Here is a 24,995-nt window from a genome sequence, read left to right as displayed (position 1 = left end):
GCGCTGGCGTTCGCGTGGTGTGGGAGGAGGGAGCGAGACCCTGAGGATAACGGTCCATTTCATATAAGAGCTGTGACCCATGGAAAGGCAAACAGGTCCTGAGGGATATATACCCCATGCATATTTGGGGGACCCACCATCCACTCCGGCAGCCTGCACATAATGTGTGAGCCCCTCTCACGCTAGGAACAGACCTCAGCCACCAAGGCAGCCCAGCTGAGATGCCAAAACACTGATTGTGGAGGTGATGGTTGCTGGGCAATGGACACCCCTAGTTACGAGATTCTAGTAGCATTTGTGACCTGACCTGTGGGATGAGTGTCATGCTGTCCTGACAACAGGTGAGGGCCAGGGAGGGGCTGTGGCGAAAAGTCGGGGTGGGGGCCAACACGATTCACTTCTGCTTACCCTAGATACAGAGCCTACTGCAGGACAAAGACGATGCTACCAAAGTCCCACTTGGTGGACAGACGGGTTTTATTGGGGTTACAGGAACAAAAATGAGCCAAAGACAGCTGCACCACCAAGGCCCACTCAGCTTGTGTGACAGCTCCCAAATCTGGGAACCTGAAGCACACCAACCTTCGCCTGGTCCGGTCACACATGCCACTCCCCTTGGTGGTTTTCAGCTCCCCGACCTAGGGGGAAGCTCTGCTTAGTCTGCTTCGGCCTTTCCGGACACAGGACCCTAGAGGGTCAGAAACTTCTGCCTCCTCCTCGGCCATGGTTCAACTCCTAAGGAGGAACACGCGGCAGGTTACAGAGCCCATAGGAAAGCCAGGCATGAAAGGTGACAGGCTATCAGATACATGGCGCTCAGCCAGAGAAGGAAGAGGCAGGACATCACACGTCGTCGTATGCCCCGTCTATAGGAGAGGGGTCACTCCTAAGACCTACATCCTACGCTGGGACCTGAGGGGCTGGGCTGTTTGAGGTTATGTTCACCGCCACACACAGAAAATCCCAAGAACCTCTCTTGGGACCTTACTGTCATGGGGGGGGGGGGCAGTCTTTCTAGGAGCAACGAAGGTCCTGGAGGGTGAGAGGTGTGGAAGCCCACGCATGCCTTTAGTCCCAGCACTCCCGAGCCAGAGGCAAGAGGATCTCTTGAGTTTGAGGCCAGCCTGATCTATAGAGTGATTCCCAGGATAGCCAGAGCTACACAGAGAAATCTCGTCTTGAAAACCAAAAAATAAAAGGGGGTCAGGGTGGAGGTCACCCTGGCTTAGGGCACCAGGTCCCGTGTGTGTGTGACAGGTGGTCTGAGGGAAGAGACCCTTGAGGCCACTCACCTGGATCTCAGCACTTGGTAGACTGAGGCTGGAGGATGGTCAGCTCAGGGCCAGCCTGGACTACATGAAAACCTGTCTTAAGGAAAGAAACGAAGGAAGCAGGGAGGCTTGGGTGGGCTGTGGCTGGGTAGAGTGCTTACCCAGCATGCATGGGACCCTGGGTTTCAGAGCCAGCACTGTATAAGTCAGGCGAGCTGATGCAGGCCTTTTTATTCCTGCATGCAGGACGCTGAGGCAGGAGGATTAGGAGTAGACAGTGAAGCAGTCAGATAGACACAGGGTGAGCCTGAAGTGACAGGGACGCACCCCAAGGACACTCAGCCTTCAGCCTTCAAGATAACGGAATCAGCCCGTCGTGCCCTGATGTTTCAATGGCTCCACTGAGACTCTTTGTCCCCGCAGCCCTGACCAAAGAAACTAAAATTTGGAAGGCACAACAGCGAGTGGTCAGCAGCAGAGGGTGGCTGTGGCCGCAGGGCAACGGCTGGATAAGATAAACTGTACAGCTGACAGCACCTGCAAGCTGCCACAGTTTGGAAAGGAAGAGAGTGACCCGCAGGGGGTCGAGGACAGGCAGAGCAAATTGGCTGGTGGAGGGAGCCTTCAAAAGGAGGTGGGACCTGGGGACCTGAGTTCCAAATGGTGTGTGGCTGCAGGCATATGTGGGAGCGGCTGGTGCCACAGCAGTCGCAGGGAGCTCAGAGGTCAATCTGCAGGCCCTGGCTCTGCCCATCCACCCTGTGTCTGGGCAGCAAACTAGGTCCTCAGGTTTGGAGGCAAACACATTTCCCTGCTGAGACAGCTCACCAGCACTTTAGTCTGTTATATTTCTTTACTTGCCTTTTAAAAACATCATCTGGAAACCGGGCGTGGTGGCGCACGCCTATAATCCCAGCACTCAGGAGGCAGAGGCAAGCAGATATCTGAGTTCAAGGCCAGCCTGGTCTGCAAAGTGAGTTCCAGGACAGCCAGGGCTATACAGAGAAACCCTGTCTCGAAAAACCCAAAACCAAAAAACAAACAAACAAACAAACAAACAAAAAAACCCAACAACAAAAAACCCCATCATCTGATTTAATATCTATGGCATTTTGCCTGCATCTCTCTGTGCATGTACGTGCAGTACCGGCAGCAGCCAGAAGGGGGCGTCGGTCCCCTGGAGCTGGAGTCACAGAAGGTTGTGAACCCCCATGTGGGAGCTGGGAACCGAATGGATCCTCTGCGGGAGCAGCTGGGTGCTGTAGCCGCTTGCCCATCCCTCCCGTTCTCCCTGAGGTGTCCCCAGACCCTGAGCCCTGGGACCACAGGCCGACACTTCTCCTCCACTTCTGGTTAACATCCAGGTGTTGACATAGGCGAATCAGGGCAACACAAGGACAAACTGATAAAAACACTGGGATCCCAGAGCACAACACACACACACACACACACACACACACACACACACACACACACACACACACACACACACGAAAAACGTAGCATCGGCCCTCCCCTTCTCACCATCTTTCTGGTGCTCAGGAATGTCCTGGCAGATGCTCTCAGGAGCGTCAACGCTGAGAAACAGACAAAAGTCAGGTCTCAGGTCCTCATCAGTCGCCTCCAGAGTCTCTGTTCACTCCCTATCGGTGATAGGGAGTGAACAAAAGCATGGTTGCAGTGGTAGATTTGACATCCATCACTGCTGAGCACGGAGCTGGGGAAATTGTGAACCTCCCAGGCAGGTTGAACAAGTGTGGAGCAGTCAGCCCTAGATTTGCTGTGCAGCTCAAAGACCTTGAGACAGGGCAGAAGACCCCAGTGTGGATTCACTGTGCTGACACCCTCAGCTGGCATTATGGACCGTGAAGAAGCAAGACAGAAAGGAACACACGGGAGGGAATCCTGGGATTCTTCTAGAGATCTAAAACATAAATAAAAAGCCTCTGAGGAGGCTGGAGAGATGGCTCAGTGGTTAAGAACACTGACTGCTCTTCCAGAGGTCCTGAGTTCAATTCCCAGCAACCACATGGTGGCTCACAACCATCTGTAATGGGATCTGATGCCCTCTTCTGGTGGGTCTGAAGACAGCAACAGTGGTGGCACACGCCTTTAGTCCCCTGCTAACTATAATCATTTCACGATAAATGACACAGGCAGAGATCAAGCGTTGGATTCTATAAATATTTCTACTAGGGCCTGGAAGATGGCTCAGCAGGTGCAGGAGCTTGCTGCCAAGCCCAGCAACGTGAGTTCAATCCTCAGGACCCACATGGTGATAGGAGATAGTGGCTCCAACTTGTTCTCTGATGCCGGGCAGTGGTGGCGCACACCTTTAATCCCAGCACTTGGGAGGCAGAGGCAGGCAGATTTCTGAGTTCGAGGCCAGCCTGGTCTACAGAGTGAGTTCCAGGACAGCCAGGGCTGCACAGAGAAACCCTGTCTTGAAAAACCAAACCAAACCAAACCAAACCAAACAAAACTTGTTCTCTGACCTCCCCATGATCATACACACAACAAATATGGATTTACGTTTTAAATTTTATTTGCTTAAGAATTCTATGCTAAAAAGTTCACTCACCTCAAGGCCAGCCTGGTCTACAGATCTAGTTCCAGAACAGCCAGATTATACAGAGACCCTGGATCAAAAAAAAAAAAAGGCGCCCTGGACCTATCTTCTGTCGCCCCCGTGTGGCCAAAGCGGCACATAACACCTTGTTCACAAGCACAGCTTGCACTTCCAAAACTCGCCACGCTGGGCCCTGTTTCACCAAGCAGCCCACAGTGAGCTGAGCCTCTGCCTGCTACAGGGCCCTCTCTGATGTGTCCCAGGCCTTGTCTCTTTCCCCAGACTCTGACAGTAGTAACTGGAAAGTGGTTTTTTGTGGGTTTTTTCTTTTTCTTTTTCTTTTTTTTTTTTTTTTTTTTTTTTTGGTTTTTCAAGACAGGGTTTCTCTGTGTAGTCCCGGCTGTCCTGGAACTCACTCTGTAGACAAGGCTGGCCTCGAACTCAGAAATCCACCTGCCTCTGCCTCCGCTGGGGTTAAAGGCATGTGCCACCACGTCTGGCTGTTTTGTTTTTGTTATTTTTTTAAATTAACAGATAAATTTATTCTTCACTTATTTACTACACCTGACTGCAACTTCCCTTCCTCCTAGCCCCTACAACCTCCGCTCCTCCCAGGCGCTCCAGATCCACAGTTGCTCCACTTCCCTTCAGAAAAGAGCAAGCCTCCGAGGGATATCAACCAAACACCACATAGCAGGTTACAAGATGGGCACAAACATCTCATATCAAGAATAGGCGAGGTGACCCATTACAAGGAAAAGCTTCCCATGAGCAGTGACAACCCCACTCCCGCATCACCACACATTTGCAGAGGACCAAGTGCTGACCCATGCAGGCTTAGAGCTTCAGTGTCTGTAAGCCGCCCTGAGCACTGATTGACAGATCCTGCGGGACTTGGTTTATTATTATTATTATTATTATTTCAGTTAATTATTTTTTCTTCAGATGGCATCTCATTATGTAGCCCTGGCTGTCCGGGAATTCTCAATGTAGACTAGACTGGCTAGTCACAGACATCCCCCTGCCCCTGCCTCCAGAGTGCTGGGAATAAAAATGTCTACCACTAAGTCTCATTTCATAGTTTTCAGTAGAAACGCCTGTGGCTTTGTGTGCAGAACTCCTGGTTGGGAGTGCCATAGCTTCATGATGATCCACCGCTGCCACCCTAGCACTCGGGAAGCCGAGGCAGGGGGATTTCTGAGAATTCAGGATAGAGAAAAACTTGGTCTCAAAAAGCAAACAAAGAAAACTGATTCATCACAATGGCTCAGGGGCACCCGAGTTAGGTTCCCAGAACCCACGTGATGGGAGAGAACTGGGTCCTGCTCCCTACCCTCTGACCGACATGCATGTTAGCCCACATCAATGACAATGCTCACCAACAGGGCCAGGGCAGCAACTGCAGAGCTTACCCAGCACAAAACCATGAGTTCCATTCCCAGAACCTCCGAAGCCCTGTGTGGTGGCACACGCTTGTGATCCCTGCACTGGAGAGATGGAAGTCAGAGGGTTGGAGGTTCAAGGTCATCTACTACTTAGAGGTATCAGTGACTTCACTGTACAGAGGGGGAAACTGTGGCTTCTAATTCACCCTCTCTCCCCCTCAACCGCCAGACATTTGTAAAACTGCCATTAAAAAAAAAATCTTTAATCCCAGCACTTGGGAGGCAGAGGCAGGTGGATCTCTGAGTTTGAGGACAACCTGGTCTACAAAGTGAGTTCCAGGACAGCCAGGGCTACACAGAGAAACCCTGTCTCAAAAAAAAAAAAATCTCAGAGCTGCAGAGATGGCTCAGTGGTTAAGAGCACCCACTGGTCTTCCAGAGGTCCTGAGTTCAGTTCCCAGCAACCAAATGGTGACTCACAACCATCTGTAATGAGATCTGATTCCCTCTTCTGGTGTGTCTGAAGAAAGCTACAGTGTATTTATATACATAAAATAAACAAAATTTTTAAAAAAAGAAGAAGGCCGGCCTGGTCTATAGAGTGAGTTCCAGGACAGCTAGGGCCACACAGAGAAACCCTGTCTCAAAAAATCAAAAAAAAAGAAAAAAAAAAAAGAAAAAAAATCTCCCCTCATGCCACAAAGTCACCTTTAATCCCAGCAGTTGGGAGGCAGAGGCAGGCAAATTTCTGAGTTTTTACATGCCTGAGTGCTTTTCAGTATGTGTATGATCTGTGTGATACACTTCCTACAGAAGCCAGAAGATGGCGACAGAGCCCCTGGAACCAGAGTGACCGCCAGTTGGGAGCTACCCTAGTCCGCTACCTAGTCCGTGCAGGTTGTGGGGGTGGCTTAGCAGGGCGCTTCTTCACCCTCTGCGCCTTTGCTTTTCTTTCTTTCCTTCTTTCTTTCCTTCTTTCTTTCTTTCTTTCTTTCTTTCTTTCTTTCTTTCTTTCTTTCTTTCTTTCTTTCTTTCTTTCTTCTTTTTCAATGCAGAGTTTTGTCCTCCTGAGCTAGGGGACACTATTGCAGGTTGTTGTCTTCGATATCCTGGGCCCTACAGAGTGCTAAGCGCTGACCCTGGCCTCTACTCACTCCATGTGGGAACCCCCTGAGTCCTGACAGCCCAAATGTCCCCAAAGTGTTCTTGGAAGGGCAGAACCACCCAGCTGGATCCCTGGACTTACAGAAGATTTTTGTCACTTCCTTTTCTTTCCTTCCTCCCTCCCTCTTTCCTTCCTTCCTTTTTTTTTTTTTTGTTTTTTCTTTCCTTTTTTTTCTTTTTCGAGACAGGGTTTCTCTGTGTAGCCCTGGCTGTCCTGGAACTCACTCTGTAGACCAGGCTGGCCTCGAACTCAGAGATCCACCTGCCTCTGCCTCCCAAGTGCTGGAATTAAAGGCATGCACCACCATGCCCGGTTCCTGTTTGTTTTTGAAACAGGGTTTCTGTGTAGCCCTGGCTGTCCTGGAACTTTGTTGCCTCTGCCTTCTGGGATTAAAGGCATGCGCCAGCACTGTCTAGGTCCTGGTTTTAAAGATTTGTATGAGTGTTTTCCTGTATGCTCTGGGCCATGATGTCCAGAAGGGGGTGGTGAATCCCTTGGAGTCACAGATGGTTGTGAGCCTCCACGTGCTAGGAACTGAACCTGGGTCTTCTAGAAAGGATGGCATGCTCTTTTAAAAAGACATTTCTTTCTTGTTTGTTTGTTTATTTGTTTTGTTTCAAGACAGGGTTTCTCTGTGTAGCCCAGGCTGTCCTGGAACTCACTCTGTAGACCAGGCTGGCCTCAAACTCAGAAATCCTCCTGCCTCTGCCTCCCAAGTGCTGGGGTTAAAGGCATGTGCCACCACTGCCTGGCAAGATATTTATTTCTTTTATATGAATACACTGTCGGTCTGTGTCTTCGGACACACCAGAACAGGGCATCAGATTCCAATGTGAGCCACCATGTGGTTGCTGGGAATTGAACTCAGGAACTCTAGGAAGAGCAGTCAGTGCTCTTAACCGCTGAGCCATCTGGAAGCTGTGCTCTTCATGTTTCCCCAGTGATCACAAGACTGCCTGGAGGTTTCTCCATCTGCGAGGCCTGAAGAGGAGCCAGGAGAGGAGATCAGGCACTACCCACCACTCTGCACATCCCTGCCTGTGTCGGGGCCTCTCCCTGAATCTACAGCTGGGCTGGAGGCAGCAAATCCCAGAGCTCCCTGTCTCCTCCCCACACTGGGATGGAGATCCAGGCTGGTTATGTGGGTGTTGGAGATGCAAAGGCATCTATCTCCTCATCCTAGTCCCGGAAGTGCTCTCTCCGTTAGCCGCCTCCACAGCTCCAGTCTTTGCTTTCACAGAACAGGAGCTAGGTTCTCTGCCCTTCACCCAGGTGCCCAGGCTCACTCACCCAGCTTGTCTCAGCCCCTCTGGTGGCAACAACTCACTGCAGGCATACCCTCTCTTAGCTCTTTGTCAGGACCCACAAGGAGGAATAAATTGGTCTCTGTGCAAAGGAGGCGTCTTGTGAAGCCCAAACTGGCCTTGAACTTGCAGCCTAGCCCAGGATGAGCTTGGGTCCACTTCCCGAGTGTCAGGGTGACAGGTCTGTGTCATTTCTCCAGGCCAGGGATGAACCTGAGACCTCAGCTACAGCCTCACTTCCGTTTTCCTTTTTAATGTCTGAGACAGGGTTTTGCTCTGTAGTTCAAGCCTGGAGCATGTGATCCTCCTGCCTCAGCTGCGGGAGTGAGCATTGGGAGGTGTGTACTGCCACACTTTTGGCTTGGTTTTCTTGACTCGCTGAAGCGGGGTCTCGATGTATAGACCTGCTTGGCCTGAGTCCTCGGCTGATCTTGAACTTGTGGCAATTATTGTGCATCCAGCTTGCAGGCACGTGCGACCAGGCCTGGGTCACGGATGTTTATTGCTTGGTTGGAACAGCTAAACAACACCAGGTCAAACCAGTTTGAGTCAAAATGTCCCTTACTTCCCCTGTGTTTCTCCACATCCCCGCCAGGTTCCCCACTGCTAAATAGAAATTTCAGTTCTGGTCTATTCCAAGAAATCCAAGATACAGTTATGTCCCACTGAGACTTCCTGTGATGCAAAGTCAAAAGACAGACTCGACAGACTCAACTCAGAAATCAGCTACAGAAGGACGCGGCTCAGCAGTCTGCCCTCCTCTGATGCCACAAAAGCACAGCAGAAGCCCCACCCTGGCCCCTCACTGGGGGATTCTAGACTGGGGGTGGAGGGGGAGTTCCATCCATGACCACGCCCCAGCCCCCTCATTGGAGGATTCTAGGTGGGGCTCCACCCCTTCCCCTAAGTTCCTTTTGCTTTGTGAGAGGGTGTCTCTGTGATCCCCGCCAGTCTCCTGTCTCAGTTTTTCTAGTAGCAGGATGACTGGGCCTTCACTCCTGTTTTCTCCATAGTTTACGTGATAAGAAATCCCAGGGTTCCGAGATTTCACACGTGACTGTCACTCACGGTTGCTATGGCACTGTTGCTATGGCATCTGTCCACCTGGAACCGCAGAGGCTGACCATACCTTTCTTGCTCCTGATTGGAGGTGTGACTCTGTTACATGTTTGAAACCACCAATGAGGTGTTCCGGGGTCACCTGTCGCTAACAGACTAGAAAAAGGGAGAACTGAGTTTTACACACACACACACACACACACACACACACACACACACACAGAGTTCTTGTTCCTAGTATGAAATACACTGAGGATTTTCCTCACACACAAAAATATTACCAGTGTTAGACAAGATTTAGTGAGGGGTTTTGGCCTTTTCCTTTTCTTTTGTGACAATGTCTTGCTGTGTAGCCCTGGCCGTCCTAGAACTTGCTATGTAGATCTGGAGACCAGGCTGGCCTTGAACCCACAGATATCCTCCTGCCTATGCCTCCCAAGTGCTGGGATTAAAGAGCTGCACCACGTCCTTCCTGCCTCATTCTTTCATTTGATTCTTTATTATTTATTTATTATTACTATATGCATATGGTGTGTGTGTGTGTGTGTGTGTGTGTCTGTGTACATCATGTGAACCTTGTTTCTCTCTACTGTGTGGGTCTCCAATCAAACTGAGGTTCTCAGACTTCCCTCACCCACTGAGCCATCTTGTCAGACCAGGATTTATTTTATTTTATTGTTTTGTTTTGTTTGTGTTCCTGAGAGATAGTCTCATGTAGCCCAGGCTAGCTTGGAACTCAGTATGCAGTTGAGGGTGGACCTTGAACCTCTGATCCTTCCCCCTCCACCACCCCAATGCTGGGATGACAGGCAAGTGTCACCACCCCTGGGTCAAATATTTTGTTTCTTGAGGCTAACCTCTCCGAAGAAAATTCCAGAAAATTTCAGTGGGCAGGCGAATGGGCAAACTTCCATTTGTTGAAGTTCTTCTGCTTTGAAATAAATCGTCCTGGAAGGTTAGGAATTAATGTATTCTGTAGTTAGTTTATTTTTAATAAACCACCCATTGTGGGCTCGGGGCGTGGGAGATTCTCACAGATCGCTCCCGCTCAGACGCCCACGGGTGATGGAAATAAACATGGTAGGTAGGTCATTTAGCAAGCCACAGTCACTCGGGTAGGCTCCCGCGCTCTGTCCTGTTCTTACCCCAGAGACAAGCATTCTGGGTAGACACAGTAGTCATGAAGTCACCCTTAAGCTTGTTGACCTAAAGCCACAAAATCACATGTGACTGCATACACCACTCATTCCAGAGACTGAGGCAGGAGCATTGCCCTGACTTTAAAGTCATACTGTGCTACCACTGAGACCTCTTCTTAAAAAGGAATAGAGGGCTGCAGTGATGGGGGATGGGGCACGTCCCTCTGGTCCTGGGAACCTTGGTGCAGTGTCAACCCCAGGGTAGCGAATGCCCTCTTCTGGCCTCTTCAGGCACTGCATGCCTAGGGCAGACGCTATCACACGTACATAAATAAGAAATAGATTCTTAGCCGGGCGTGGTGGCGCACGCCTTTAATCCCAGCACTCGGGAGGCAGAGGCAGGTGGATTTCTGAGTTTGAGGCCAGCTTGGTCTACAGAGTGAGTTATAGGACAGCCCAAAAAAGAAAGAAAGGTGTTTTAATTGGGAGTTGGAAGCGAATGCCGGTGCCAGTTCACGACCGTCCACATCAGCTCTTACAGTGGGTGAGGTCATGTGACCCAGGCCTGGCCAGTGAGCTCCAAACCCAGGACTTGGTCGGGGAATGGAGAAGGGGTAGAAGCCAATCTTCTTTCTGTGCTCACTTGGCCATGTGAACATCAGCATATCCTAGGCCCCCTCCCCCTCCATCCCTTCCTCTCCCTCTCCCTCCTCTCTTCTGATCTTGGACTCCCAACCATCCTACCTGCGCCTCCAGGCCCCTGATATGGTCTATGTTCTGCTGTGAAAAAGCTCAGAGCCTCCTTGGGGTTAAAAGAGTGATCTGGGGGTTGGGGATTTAGCTCAGTGGTAGAGAGCGCTTGCCTAGCAAACGCAGGGCCTTGGGTTCGGTCCTCAGCTCTGGAAAAAAAAAAAAAAAAGAGTGATCTGATCTGCACTTTTCCCTTTAAACTTTTCTTCTTCTTCTTCTTCTTCTTCTTCTTCTTCTTCTTCTTCTTCTTCTTCTTCTTCTTCTTCTTCTTCTTCTTCTTCTTCTTCTTCTTCTTCTTCTTCTTCTTCTTCCAGACAGGGTGTCACTATGAAGCCCTGGCTGGCCTGGAACTCCTTATGTAAACCAGGCTGGCCTCAAACCCAGAAATCCTCCTGCCTCTGCCTCTTGAGTGCTGGGATTAAAGGTGTGTGCCTTCACCATCCGGCTCTCTCCCTATTCTTTTTAAAGATGTGTTCATCCTTATTTTATGGGCAGAAATGTACCATCTGGGGCTGGTGAGATGGCTCAGTGAGTAAGAGCACCCGACTGCTCTTCCAAAGGTCTGGAGTTCAAATCCCAGCAACCACATGGTGGCTCAAAACCATCCGTAACGAGATCTGACTCCCTCTTCTGGAATGTCTGAAGGCAGCTACAGTGTACTTACATATAATAAATAAATAAATATTAAAAAAAAAAAAGAAATGTACCATCTGCACGTGTACCTGCACACCATGAGTGCTGGTACACTCGAAGGCCAGAAGACAAAATTGGATCCCCTAGAACTGGAGTTACAGACGGTTGTAAGCTGCCATGTGGTGCTGGGAACTAAACCAGGGTCCTCTGCAGGAACACCCAGTGCTGTAACCACTGAGCTGTCCCTCCAGCCCTGGGTCATGTTTTGCATGCAGATGTAAGTGCTTGCTTGGAAGAAGATGGGAGAGAGAACAAGACACACACACACAGACACACAGACACACACACACGGACACGGACACACACACACACACACACACACACGAACACGGACACAGACACAGAATCATTTATCTTCATTTAAGCCCAGATCCAGCTGTGCCTGCAGTCATCACATTCCAATGTCACACACCTGACCTAGTCATTTCCAACAATGAACAAGCATGAGTGGACGAGCTCACCAGTGCACACCCACATGCTGGAGCACAAAAGCAGGATCATGGGCAGAAGAAGGAGGAGGAGCAGGAGCACGGGCAGGAGCAGGAGGAGGAGCAGGAGCAGGAGGAGGGGCAGGAGCAGGAGCAGGAGCAGGAGCAGGAGCAGGAGCAGGAGCAGGAGGAGCAGGAGCAGGAGGAGGAGGAGGAGCAGGAGCAGGAGGAGGAGCAGGAGCAGGAGAAGAAGCAGGAGGAGGAGCAGGGGCAGGAGCAGGGGCAGGAGGAGGAGCACGAGCAGGAGGAGGAGCAGGGGCAGGAGGAGGAACAGGAGCACAAGCAGGAGGAGGAGCAGGAGGAGGAGCAGGAGCACAGGCAGGAGGAGCAGGGGCAGGAGGAGGAGGAGAAGGAGGAGGAACAGGAGCACAGGCAGGAGCAGGGGCAGGAGGAGGAACAGGAACACAGGCAGGAGGAGGAGCAGGAGCACAGAATGGACCTTGAACACGAAAAAGACTTTGAGGCCCATGCGGCACCAACGGACCTGGAAGTCACTGTGCTCTGTGTGTGGAGATTTGAAAGGCCACTCATGGGACTCCATGACAGGACACGAGGACAATAGGTGACTCAGAATTGGCAAGGAGGAGGGGGTTGTGGGTGCTGGTGCCGGGGAGGAGGCGGGTGGATGTAGCTGAGGAGGACGCTGTGTGTGAAGGGATGTCGAGTAAAGGGCAAATTAAACTTAAATTTACAACACTCCTTGGGCTGGGCATGTGTCCCCTGCACTCCTCCACACACTTCCTGTCTCCTGAGTTACAGGGTCTCTTAAAATTCACCCAGGCCTCACAAATGCAGGCCTTCCTGTCCAGTATATACACAGAAACACGTGTGGTCACGATTGACCTTAAGGCCTGGAGCGCCTTCCACCTTCACTTGAAGTGGCCACGACTGCGACTGTGGGTGCAGTTTTCTTTCTCCTCCCCCAACATCTGCAAACAGTTGATCTCCCACTAAAGCCAAAAGATGGATCTAGATAGGCAAGGCTCTGAGGAGCAAGCCCAACCCACCCTCGGCCTCTCTAGCCTCAGCCTCTCCACCCTCAGCCTCTCCAGCCTCAGCCTCTCCAGCCTCAGCCTCAGCTTTTTCAGCCTCAGCCTCAGCCTCAGCATCTCTAGCCTCAGCCTCAGCTTCTTCAGCCTCAGCCTCAGCATCTCCATCCTCAGCCTCTCCACCCTCAGCCCCTCCACCCTCAGCCTCAGCCCTTTTGTGATTCTAACACACCCTCAGCCCCAGTTCCCACTCTGGCTAGTGCCTCCTTTCCTGTGACCTCACCATGGGACTCCATGATAGGACATGAGGATAACAGGTACCTCGCCAGTAGTGGCAGCTCCTGGAAATGGCCTTAGCTCCCGTGTGCCCGGGTGACAGGCATGCATTGTGTGGATAGCAATGTGGACTCAGGTCCCTGAGCTTGTGTGCCCACTGAATCTCTCACCGGGGTCTCCCCAGCTCATGTTGTATCACAGGGGTTACAGACCTCAGGCACTGTATCTGTCCTTGTGGTGGTGTGAATGAAAATGGCCTCCTAGGGAGTGGCAGTACTAGGTGTGGCCTTGTTGGAGAAGTGTGTCACATAAGCCAGACCCAGTGTGTCTCTCTTCCTGCTGCCTGAAGATCCAGCTCCTCCTCTCAGCTCCAGGTCTGCCTAGATGCTGCCATGCTTCTCACCATGACAATAATGGACTGAACCTCTGAAACTGTAAGCCAGCCCCAGTTAAATATCTTCCTTTATAAAAAGTTGTCGTGGCCATGGTGTCTGTTCACAGCCGTAGAAATCAGAGCTATGACAGTCCTTGATAGGTTCTTGGTTTTTGTTTTTGCCAACTTGACACAAGCCAGAATCAAGGACTCTCAATTGAGAAAATATCCCATCAGATTGCTCTGTGGGCAAGTCTACAGGGCATTTTCTTGACTAATGATTGATGGGGAGGGGGGTCCTGTCCACAACGAGCAGTGCCACCTGTGGGCAGGTGCTCCAGAGTGCATAAGAAAACCTGCTGGGCTTGGTGGCACACACCTTTAATCCCAGCACTCATGAGGCAGAGGCAGGAGGATCTCTGAGTTTGAGGCCAGCATGGTCTACAAAGTGAGTTCCAGGACAGCCAGGGCTACACAGAGAAACCCTATCTCGGAAATAAAATAAAATAAAGATTAAGTCTAAGTTGCAGTTCCCCAAGGAGTTGGGGACTCTGTGACAGGTTGTTCTCAGTGAAGTGTCCTGGGCCCTGAACAGTGTCCTCATCTCACCCACTCCGTGACAGAAGCACATCCCTTGGTGACAGCCATTATGTCCCTAGACCCAGCCCAGGTCTCACCTTGCCAAGGTCTACAGTCCTTCCCTAATGACCTTCATTCAAGTAAACCTCTGTTATTGTTAATTTCACTCACATGGTCCCACTCCTGGCCTCTGTTCTAGCTAGCCTGGTCTACGAGGATACCCTGCCTCCTAACAAACAAGAAAGGTCTGGATAGACAGCTCCGCAGTGGAGAGCACCAACTGCTTTTGCAGAGGAGGCAGATTCGATTCTCAGCACCCTCGTGGTGACTCACAACTGCCTGTAATTCCAGCTCTTGGAAGGCTGACCTCCTCTTTTGATCGCCACAGACGCTAGGCACACATGTGCTGCCCAGATGCAAGAATTTAGTCATGTTGAAATTGGGGCTGGTTCTTCCTCCCAGCCCCAGGCTCCCAGAAATAAGACTCAGACTCAAAATATATTTACAAATACCTTAGCCACATAGCTAGACTCTTCTCTGAGTAGATCATGACTTGGATAACCCAATTATTTTAGCCACATGGCTGGTCACCTGTGCTCAGGTGGCATGCATCTGTCTCCTCACATCTTCCCAGGGCAAATCTTCCATCTCTCTCTATCCCAAAATTCCCCCCCCCCCCGCTGCCCGATGCTCCACCTTTTATTTCCTGCCTAAGGTATTGGCTATACATCTTGACAGTTGCTACATCCATACAGACATAAGATATTCTCTCCACATACACGTGTAAAATAAGGAAAGCTAAAGCAAACAAAAAGGAAGCAGACACCAGTTTAAAGGATTCTGTTTTATTTAGTGAAAATCCAACAAAATTCTAGCTTGAATAGTCATACTATAAATAATCAAAGACCCCTACCCATCAGTGGCCCCGTTGTGTCAACCCTCCATGAACACTGGCTGCAGCGCATTAACACAGACAGAAACAGATCCCAGGTTCCCAGGTCTCCACGCCAGCACGAAGAGGTCTGCTCAGACTTCAGACACTCTGTAGCAGATGCAGGCCATGGCGCAGGTGATGGTGGACTGCAAGGGTGAAGCCATGGCTCCGCAGGACATCGAGTGTGTAGGAGACGCCCACAGCGGGTCCCCCTGGCTCCTGGAGGGTGAGCAGGAGGTCCTCGTCCTCCCCACTTAGCACCAGCTGGGTTTGGGAGGTTTTGAGGCTGACCTAGGAGAGAGAGAGAGACACTAAGGTCAAGATGAGCAGTCAGCGCCAGTGCTGATCCTCAAGATAGGCACCGGTAAGAGTCCAGACTCAGGGTCAAGGGCAAAGAAAGAGATTCAACTGGGACCCTCGCCCGGCCCACACTAACGGGGTCTCATCCACACCCCTTTGTCTATTCTCTCTCTCTCCTTCTCCCCTTTTGCATTTTAATAATTTTTGTACACTCATACACGGTTTTGTCATGGTGCACACAGAGAGGTCAGTGTACAACATTCAGGAGTCTGCTCTCTCCTACCATGTGGGTCCTGGGGATTGAACTCGGGGTGTCAGGCATGGAGGCAAGTGCCTTTACCACTGAGCCATGATAGCAACCCATTCTTTATTCTCTTTTGTTCTTTGTGTTTGTTTTCCATGGACTCCGTCTCATGTGACTCAGGATGGTTCTGAGCTCCTGAGCCTTCTCATCAGAAGGATTTCCTGTCTTCATTATTATTTATGTTTGCATAAGCTCAGCACAGCCTCAATGTCAACCAAGGCCTCTGCCAGGAGTTCATGTACCTTAGGTCCCACCCAGGACAGTCCTCCTCTGGGTCTCAGCCCTTCCCACTTCCCACTCTACCCAGAAACACAGGATTCCTCAGAGCAGTGAGATCTGCTGTCTGGCTCCCAGACCAGGCATCAGTAGTTTGCCTGAGGACACAGGATACAACCCCTGGGTATTACACTTCTCGGAGTTGAGTGCTGGCTCTGGTCACTTACCTGCACTGTCCCATTGCTAAACAGCATGACCATAGCCTGGGAGTCAGCAATGAAGCTCAGCAGAGAGATGTCAGGAGAGGCAGGTGTGGCAGGCATGGGCACAGTCCCCTCCTGCGGGGACATGCTGGATAAGGGTCTCTCAGGTCCCCACCTCCCTCTCCTGGCCCTCCCCCACCCCAGGCCCTCACCTCCCGCAGACGCCGCTGCATATAGCAGGCAAAGAGCCGCAGGACAGCCAGCTTGGCACGAAGTGGGCTGGGGACGTCCCTCAGGGTGAAGGTCCAGAGAGTCCCTTGGTCAGGTTGGTAGGAGACATGGCTGGTGATCAAGGACTTGAATGAGTCTCTGTCCTGGGCACCCTGAGTACCACTGTGCCTGCATATAGCCCTGGCCAGTCAGGATCCTGGCCACCCCAGATCCTGGCTCCTCTCCTGTCTCCATGGAAACGGCCACTGCTCTCCTGGACAGCCCAGCCTCCTCCGTGCCCACCCACCAAAACCACTATGGTAAAAATATCAGAGCCTGGGAGGTGGGCTCAGTGGTGGAGGATTTACTAAGCCCTGGGTTCCCTCCCCAACAACAACAACAACAATAACAACAACAACAACAACAACAAAAGAATAGGAGCTTGAGAGGTGGCTCAGTGATTAAGAGCACTGACTGCTCTTCCAGAGGTCTTGAGTTCCATTCCCAGCAACCGTATGGTGGCTCACAACCATCTGTAATGGGATCTAATGCTCTCTTCTGGAGTGCCTGAAGAGAGATGGTATACACTCGAAAAAAAGAAAGGAAGGAAGGAAGGAAGAAAGAAAGAAAGGAGGAAGGAAGGAAGGAAGGAAGGAAGGAAGGAAGGAAGGAAGGGAAGAAAGAAAGAAAGAGAGAGAGAGAGGGGGAGAGAGAGAGAGAGAGAGAGAGAGAGAGAGAGAGAGAGAGAGAGAAAGGAGCCTAGTCTGTTGGTGGTGGCCAAGCCTTTAATCTCAGCACTCTGGAGGTAGGACGATCCCTGTGAGTTTGGGGCTAGCCAGGGCTACATGAAAAAACTATCTTGAAAAACAAAACATTTGCTTCCCTGTGCCCTCTGCCTGGCAGACTCCTGTATGTAGCTGAGGAATTAATCAAGAGACGGGGTAAAGCATGGGTCCCTGGGGAGGGGAGCCCCACTAATTACCCGCCTTGGGGGCGCAGGGCCATGTGGGAGCCATCCCGAAACAGCACCCCACTGCCCCCATCCGACAGCTGGTAGCCGAAGCCATACTTGAGGGAGTAATCCACCCACTTAGGAGCCCAGAGAACAGGCCGCTGCTCCCCTGGGGGGTCCTGTCCAGCTGTGCATAAGGAGAAAGAGAAAAGATGAGCCAGGGTGTAGAGCTGTGTCTGTGCTGTGTCTGTGTCTGTATCTGTGTCTGTATCTGTGCTGTGCTGTGTCTGTGCTGTGTCTGTGCCTGTGTCTGTGTCTGTGTCTGTCTGTGTCTGTGTCTGTGCTGTGTGTCTGTGTCTGTGCTGTGTCTGTGTCTGTGTCTGTGTGTCTGTGTCTGTGTGTCTGTGTCTGTGCTGTGCTGTGTCTGTGCTGTGTCTGTGCTGTGTCTGTGCTGTGCTGTGGCTGTGTCTGTGCCTGTGCTGTGTCTGTGTCTGTGCTGTGTCTGTGCTGTCTGTGCTGTCTGTGCTGTGTCTGTGTCTGTGTCTGTGCTGTGTCTTTGTCTGTGCTGTATCTGTGTGTCTGTCTGTGTCTGTGTCTGTGCTGTGTCTGTGTCTGTGCTGTGTCTGTGTGTCTATGTCTGTGTCTGTGCTGTGTCTGTGTCTGTGCTGTGTCTGTGTCTGTGCTGTGTCTGTGTCTGTGCTGTGTCTGTGCTGTGCTGTGTCTGTGTCTGTGCTGTGCTGTGTCTGTGTCTGTGTCTGTATCTGTGCTGTCTGTGTCTGTGTCTGTGTCTGTGTCTGTGCTGTGTCTGTGTCTGTGTGTCTGTGTCTGTGTCTGTGTGTCTGTGCTGTGCTGTGTCTGTGCTGTGTCTGTGCTGTGTCTGTGTCTGTGTCTGTGCTGTGTCTGTGTCTGTGTCTGTGCTGTGTCTGTGTCTGTGTCTGTGTCTGTGTCTGTATCTGTGCTGTCTGTGTCTGTGTCTGTGTCTGTGTCTGTCTGTGTCTGTGTCTGTGCTGTATCTGTGCTGTCTGTGTCTGTGTCTGTGTCTGTGTCTGTCTGTGTCTGTGTCTGTGTCTGTGTCTGTGTCTGTGCTGTGTCTGTGTCTGTGCTGTATCTGTGCTGTCTGTGTCTGTGTCTGTGTCTGTGTCTGTGCTGTGTCTGTGTCTGTGCTGTGTCTGTGTGTCTGTGTCTGTGTCTGTGTCTGTGCTGTATCTGTGCTGTCTGTGTCTGTGTCTGTGTCTGTGTCTGTGCTGTCTGTGTCTGTGTCTGTCTGTGTCTGTGTCTGTGTCTGTGCTGTGTCTGTGTCTGTGTCTGTGTCTGTGTCTGTTTCTGTGTCTGTATCTGTGCTGTGCTGTGTCTGTATCTGTGCTGTGCTGTGTCTGTATCTGTGCTGTGTCTGTGTCTGTGCTGTGTCTGTGTCTGTGTCTGTGTCTGTGCTGTGTCTGTGTCTGTGCTGTGTCTGTGACTGTGTCTGTGTCTGTGTCTGTGTCTGTGTCTGTGTCTGTGTCTGTGCTGTGTCTGTGTGTCTGTGTCTGTGTCTGTGTCTGTGTCTGTGCTGTGTCTGTGTCTGTGTCTGTGCTGTGTCTGTGTCTGTGTGTCTGTGTCTGTGGGCTGTGTCTGGGCTAGGTGGGGCTGGGTTGGGCTGGGCTGGGTCTGGAGTAAGCCTGGTTTAGGGCCCCTCCTGGCTGCCTCAGTCTTGCACTTTGGGGTGGCTTCCTACCCATAGGTCCTGCGTCCAAGCAGAGGAACAGTTTTCTGGTTGCCACTTCCAGCTGCAGAGCCAAGCTCCCTTTTGGGCCTGTTGAGACAGAGTCACGCAGGTGCCCAGACAGCCCTGGCAAGGGGTGCCCTCCCGTTAGCCTGGTTCCCCGCACTTGCATCCACGAATCATATCAAACCCTGATTTCACAGGCACCACATTCTACAGGTGGAGAAACTGAGGCCACAGACAGGACACAGGCAAGGCCCAGTCACAGGCATCTGACACTGGCCAAGGATGCTGCTCACCCGCCAGGCCAGTCCGCGGGGTCCCAAGGGTGAGGAGGTGGATTCGGCCCTCGGTGCAGAGAGGATCCCTTTCCTTATGGGGAGGGGTTTAGAGAGCAGAGGTGAGGCCCAGCTTCCACCCCAGGGATCCCCCAGGACCCACCCCTCTTTACACTAAGAACAGGTTTTCTCTTTGGACAAAACCTGCCAGCTACAGAAAGACACACAGCAGGGACCCCAAAAATGCAGGGCTGGGAATAGGAGGGACAGAAGCTGGAACAGGCCTGTCTAGAATCCACAGTGAGGGGCTGAGTCTGTGACTCGAGGGACAGCAGGGTCTATGGTCTGGGGTCCCTTAAATGGGATGGATGAACGCTTCAGTCCGAGTCTGCAGGGAAGCCTACGCCGCAGAGGCCTTTCAGAGTTCTCCAGACTGTTCACTGAATTACTCGCCTCGTTGCCGGCTTCCATGTGGTCTGGTTCTGTGCCCTCTTCTCCAGGGCCTGAGGCCTCTTTTGAGGTAAAGGGACCTGAGGGAGGCACAGGTCTGGGGGACACCAATGCCAACATCTCCTGCCCACCCCCTCCCCCATCCTCTTGTCATGGCCATGGAGAAGCGACCACAGACAAGCCAGGGACAGCTACTCACAAGGTGGCCGGCACTGGGTCAGCAGGAGCTGGCCCACCTTCCGGAACAACCTGCCCAGAGGTGGGGGAAAGGCAAACACAGGTGGGCTGTGGCAGGAATGTGGAGGCAGCCGCTCCGGGGTGAAGCCCTGTGGAGTTGGTGGGCTCAGGGTCAGCCTTGGATCTGGGTGAACCCTAGGTCCTCGGGGGCCCACCCTGGGGAACCTATCCTTACCTGACTGAAGAAGTCATCTTGCAGTAAGTGGTCCAGGCTGGGCCGCTCGGCGGGGTCCGGTGCCAGGAGCCGTGCAATGAGGCTGCGGGCGCTGGGCGACAGGTGAGTAGGCTCGAGGTAGTGGCCGTCACGGATGTTTTGGTACATCTCTGACAAGGGTGCCGCGGCAAAGGGTGGCGTGCCTGTCAGCACCGTGTACCTGGGGCCAGGTTGGCCAAGGTAAGAATGAGGCAGGAACTCCTGGGAGTTCAGGGAACGTGCACAGTTTTCTTGATACACATGGCGAAACGCAGCCCACCCTGCACCCCAGTTCCCCATCTCAGACGCACCCCACCCACCTGCACCCTACTTTCCCCTGCACACACCTCTTTAAAATGTTTTTGAGGCTTGAATGCCTAATCCTTCTGCCCTCACTGTCCAGCGCTGGGACGATGATGGGCACTGGCCCACCCCACCCATTGGTTCTGCGGATGGCATCCAGGGCTCTCATGCATGCCAGCCCAGTGCCTGACCAACCAAGCCCCTGCCCCACTTTAACTCACTTGGCACCAAGGTAGGAGCCCAGACCAAGACCTGGACCCATAGCTGGATGCAGTGGTGGCATCTTTAATCTCAGCCCAGGGGAGGCAGAAGCAGGCAGATCTCTGTGAATTCAAGGCTAGCCTGGTCTACATAGCAAGTTCCAGCTCTAGTTAATATGCACCTGATCTCCGTGTGTGCACATCTGTCCATGTTTGTTCTTCCTGCCCGTATCTAGTTTCACTTGGACAGCCTGTCCTGCCACCCGTCCATGCCCACCCCACACCTGCCACCTTCCCCAAGTCTGGGTCCCCCAGACTGTCACTTACATGATGCATCCCAGAGCCCAGATGTCAGATTTGCACGAGTGTCCATTTCGGGACACCACTTCAGGTGCCTGGAAGTTTGGAGTCCCGCAGAGCACCCTTGGGAGGGAATCATGGGAGAATCAGGAAGGCCCGGGCTGCCTGGACCCACTCAGGACCACCTAGAGCCTCTCAATCACCTGTGGCAGCGACCAGCAGGCCCCACACGGGCAGCCAGCCCCAGGTCACCTATCTTAACCTCCATGTTCTTGTTAAGGAAGAAATTACCTGCAGATGAAGAGGAGCACAGCATGAGCCCCGCACCATCCTCCCAGCCCCTCACCACCCTCCCATCCCCCTCACCATCCTCCCATCCCCCTCACCATCCTCCCATTCCCCTCACCACCCTCCCATCCCCCTCACCATCCTCCCATTCACCTCGCCATCCTCCCTCCCATTCATCTCACCATCCTCCCAGCCCCTCACCATCCTCCCATCCCCCTCACCATCCTCCCAGCACCTCACCATCCTCCCATCCTCCCAGCTTCTCACCATCCTCCCATCCCCCTCACCATCCTCCCAGTCCCTCTGAAAGTCCTTTCCTTATGCTTACTGGGTTTCAGGTCCCTGTGCACGATGCGTTGTTGGTGCAAGTAGCGCAGGCCGCTGACCAGGCCCCGAAGGTAATAGCGCACTTCAGGCTCTGTCAGAGTCCGCCGCACTTTCAGCACATGAGCCAAGGACTGTAGAGGGACCTGGTACTTGTTAGATGGGTTGTGGATCTGGGTGGGAGAGCAGGGCTGAGGGTGTGTAGACCCAGGTGGGTACACAGGGTCATATGTGGGAACAGGGGACACTATTGGCTGGACAGAGGGATCCAAGTGAACATGGCACGGGCACAAGCAGACACATAGTCACAGGGAGGCAAAGGCACAGGTGGGACAGGGAAGAGACCTCCTGCCTGGCTCTCAGTGACCTGACCCCTGCCCTACCCAGACACCCCCTCAAGCAACAGGGAGTGCTGGACACTGCTCCACACTGCCTGGCTTAGCAGACCCAGTGCCAACATATCAAGCCCCGCCCATCCAACTAAGCCCCGCCCAGTCCTCAAGCCCCGCCCCGTTGCCCCAAGCCCCACCCCGCTGACCAGGCCCCTTCCCAATCCGGCCACCTGGCGGCTACAATACTCCAGCACCATGTACACGTGATCGCGGTCAGCAAAGTGTGCGTGGAAGGCCACGATGTTGCGGTGGCGCAGGCGGCTGTGCAGGGCGATCTCACGCTCCACCTGTGTCCCCATGAAGGATCCTCAGCTGCAGAGCAGGAGACAGGCCCTAGGCCTGGCTCGCTCGCAGGGAGGGAAGCAGGGCAACTGTCTGCTGGGGGTAACGGGGTGTGTGTGTGTGTGTGTGTGTGTGTGTGTGTGTGTGTGTCTCACCTTCCCGCGCAGGCGCAGCCGCCCCGCTCCGCCCCTTGGCACCACCTTAAGAGCGAACACAGCGCTGGTGGACATGTCCGTGAGCTTGTAGCAGCGGCTGAAGGCTCCCTGCGGAGGACAATAAGCAAGGTGTAGACAGCGAAGCGCACCTGGAGACACTGGCTTTCAACACACTCAGCCAAGAAGAGACACTGCAGCGATCACACCCCAACACCCCACACCCTAGCTGCACACCAAAGAGAAGAGACCCACGGACTTTGCCAGAGCAGGACTTTGTACTCTCCTATACAGGACAGTGAGGGACTCACGACACCCAGAAACACAAACCCCACACACATAACATCCACCCAACACCCCACAGAGCATCCACACAGAACCCAGATATACAGCGCCCATATAAACCACTTACATACACCTACAAACACAGCACCCCACACTGTATCCACATACAGTATCCAGGCACAGAACCACACACACAACACCCAGACACACCCCCAAGCACACCCCTCGCGGCACTTCCACACGCCTACAAACACTCCCGACTTGGCATCCACACACAGCTCTCATATACAGAAGGCTCCCACACAACCCAGCCAGACACCTGCCCACAGCGCTTACACACACAACTACACACACACAACACATAGACCGACAACATTTAGACACCCAACACACACACACACACACACACCATACATCCATACAAAACACATCTGGACACACAGCATACAGCCTCTAAATACCCAGACACACAAAACCCAGAAACAAACTCATGACAACACCGATCCAGCACAGACACACAAAACAATACCCAGATGCACAGCTTCACCCAGACACTCAGCAGCCAGACAGTATGTAATGTTTAACAGGGGAATGCCTTCAAACAACACCCAGACACACAGCACAGCAACCAGGTGCACCGGATACACAACACCCAGACACACATCACTCAGACACCTGAACACAACGCAAAACAGCCCCTGAGCCCAAGCCGCGCACTCTTCCACTAAGGGAGCAATCCCCATCCACAGCCAGGCAGGGGAGCCTGGTGCAGAGCGCGGATCCCACGCATAGCTCAGCACCCACAGCCCCGCGGGCCCACCGTGGAGATGACAGCCCGCCACTGCGTGCGGAGCGCCAGCTGTGCACCCAGAGGATGCTCAGCGCCCGCGCTAACGCGGGAAACGCACACACCCTGCACACGCTCCGCACAGCCCTCAGACAGAGCACCAAGTGCGGTTCTCGCCTCGCCATCGCAGCCCGGACCCCAAACTCCGGGGACCCAAGGCTCCAGCTATGGCGCGCGGGGTCCCGTCCTACCCGAGACCCCCGCCCCCTCAACTCTCTCCGTTCCCGCGCTTTGAACTCGCGCGCGCGTGTGTTTGTGTACGTGTGTGTGTGTGTACGGACGCGGGAACTCCCACCTTGCCGATCAGCTTCCCGCGCCGGTACACGCGCCCCGAGCCTGGGTCGCGCAGGAAGGTGGCCACAAGCTGGCGGCTCCGCCGCCGCCGGGACCGGGGCTCCATCTGCGCAGGTTGGGCCTGAGTGCGCAGCGCGCGCGGGGACTGCGCAAGCCAGTGCTGCCTGCAGCGCTGCCGATCTGAGCCGGGGAGCAGCGGGAGCGGGTCTTATTGGAGAGTGGGGGCGGGGCGGGGCGGGGCCCGGACGCCGGTGGGGTCCCGCCTGCACCCGAAGCCGAGTGGCAGGTGCTCTGGAGCCAACCGGGAGCCAGATACCTGGCTTAGTTCAGCCGCGCTCCCAGACCTGCACCTCTTGGGACTTGTTAACAGCGCTTGGTTCACCCATCCGGGAAACTGAGGTCCAGAGAACTCTCTGCTGGTTTCTTTGCAGAGGTGCCCGCCCCAGGATTCTCTCGGGGGTACAGGGGAGGCCGGTGACCAGAGGACCAAACGCATCTGGCTGGGTGCTCCCTACGGGAGCGACCTGTGGGGCTTCATCAACTTGGGCACTGGGAAGGCTCAGCGGGATTCAGAGAAGGCCGCCTGGGGACGTCTGAGGACATGTAGACCAAAGAATCAGGGCTGGGAGGCTATGGACACAAAAGAGTCACCGTGGCATGGGATGCCACAGAAGACATTGCAACCAGGATGAGGGGCAGATGTGGGCATGTGTGCGACGCTAGCTCTGATGGCCTACAGGGCACTGACCCTTAAAGCGGAGATGGACGTTTGGGTGTGGCTGATAGAAGAGAGCAAGGAGCCAGGGACTTCAGAACCTCAGGCTACCTCTTCGCCGGAGCCCACCCCTCCCCTCCCCCGCCCCCACCCCGTGCTGAATGCAGCATTTCTGCACCTCAAGAATCTGGGGCCCCGCCTGCATGTGCCAGGTGGGAGTCCCCTCACTCCCAAAGCCAGGCAGGCACAGGGCAGGGTGTGAGCCCTACCATCTGCCTCTGGTATTAATCCGGAACGTTACATAACACAGTAAATGCGGAGGGATTAGCCTCACTCCGTGTGGCTGGATTCAGGCTATGGAATTTTCCAGAGCCAGAATTTGGAATCTGGCCTGGCCCGTGCCACCAAGGGGGACAAGAAGCACCCCTTGAGTGCTCCCAAGTCTTAGTAGTCCCCAGGAAGCCCTGAGGGTGAGCTGAGTGTACCATGGGGAACGAGGCTGGTTCAATTTACTGGTGTCTCCTTTGGAGCTGGGGTGACAGTCCCCAGTTGTTCAGAGGCCAGGCTGCAGCCAGTAAGCCCAGGACCCCTGCT

The 24,995-nt window shown here is 53.3% G+C and overlaps 1 protein-coding gene across 8 annotated transcripts; it reads right to left on the bottom strand.

The window, feature by feature from the left end:
• Positions 1 to 14,865: 14,865 nt before the first annotated feature.
• On the bottom strand, positions 14,866 to 23,896 carry Plk5 (polo like kinase 5). 8 transcript variants are annotated; one of them, XR_380383.1, is made up of 15 exons: positions 23,688 to 23,887; positions 22,264 to 22,371; positions 21,997 to 22,113; positions 21,439 to 21,607; positions 21,026 to 21,113; positions 20,850 to 20,945; positions 20,002 to 20,200; positions 19,789 to 19,915; positions 19,593 to 19,686; positions 19,161 to 19,233; positions 18,874 to 18,951; positions 17,190 to 17,346; positions 16,210 to 16,339; positions 16,022 to 16,132; positions 14,866 to 15,265 (listed from the first exon to the last, which is right to left on the bottom strand). XR_380383.1 is itself a non-coding variant. In NM_183152.4 (15 exons), exons 1-15 carry the CDS (start codon positions 23,790 to 23,792, stop codon positions 15,074 to 15,076), a joined length of 1,800 nt encoding a protein of 599 aa, NP_898975.2. In that variant the 5' UTR covers positions 23,793 to 23,896; the 3' UTR covers positions 14,866 to 15,073. The 8 variants fall into 8 exon arrangements, 7 of the variants coding, with proteins under 7 accessions (NP_898975.2, NP_001334053.1, XP_006513561.1 ...); NM_183152.4 differs by having other exon boundaries at positions 19,593 to 19,669; positions 21,439 to 21,580; positions 23,688 to 23,896; NM_001347124.1 differs by having other exon boundaries at positions 19,593 to 19,669; positions 21,439 to 21,568; positions 23,688 to 23,896.
• Between the last annotated feature and the right edge of the window lie 1,099 nt (positions 23,897 to 24,995).

Source organism: Mus musculus, chromosome 10, assembly GCF_000001635.26.
Source record: "Mus musculus strain C57BL/6J chromosome 10, GRCm38.p6 C57BL/6J".
Taxonomy (NCBI): Eukaryota; Metazoa; Chordata; class Mammalia; order Rodentia; family Muridae; genus Mus; species Mus musculus.
The sequence above is the reverse complement of the archived record's forward strand: the minus strand, read 5'-3'. Positions and strand labels throughout refer to the sequence as shown.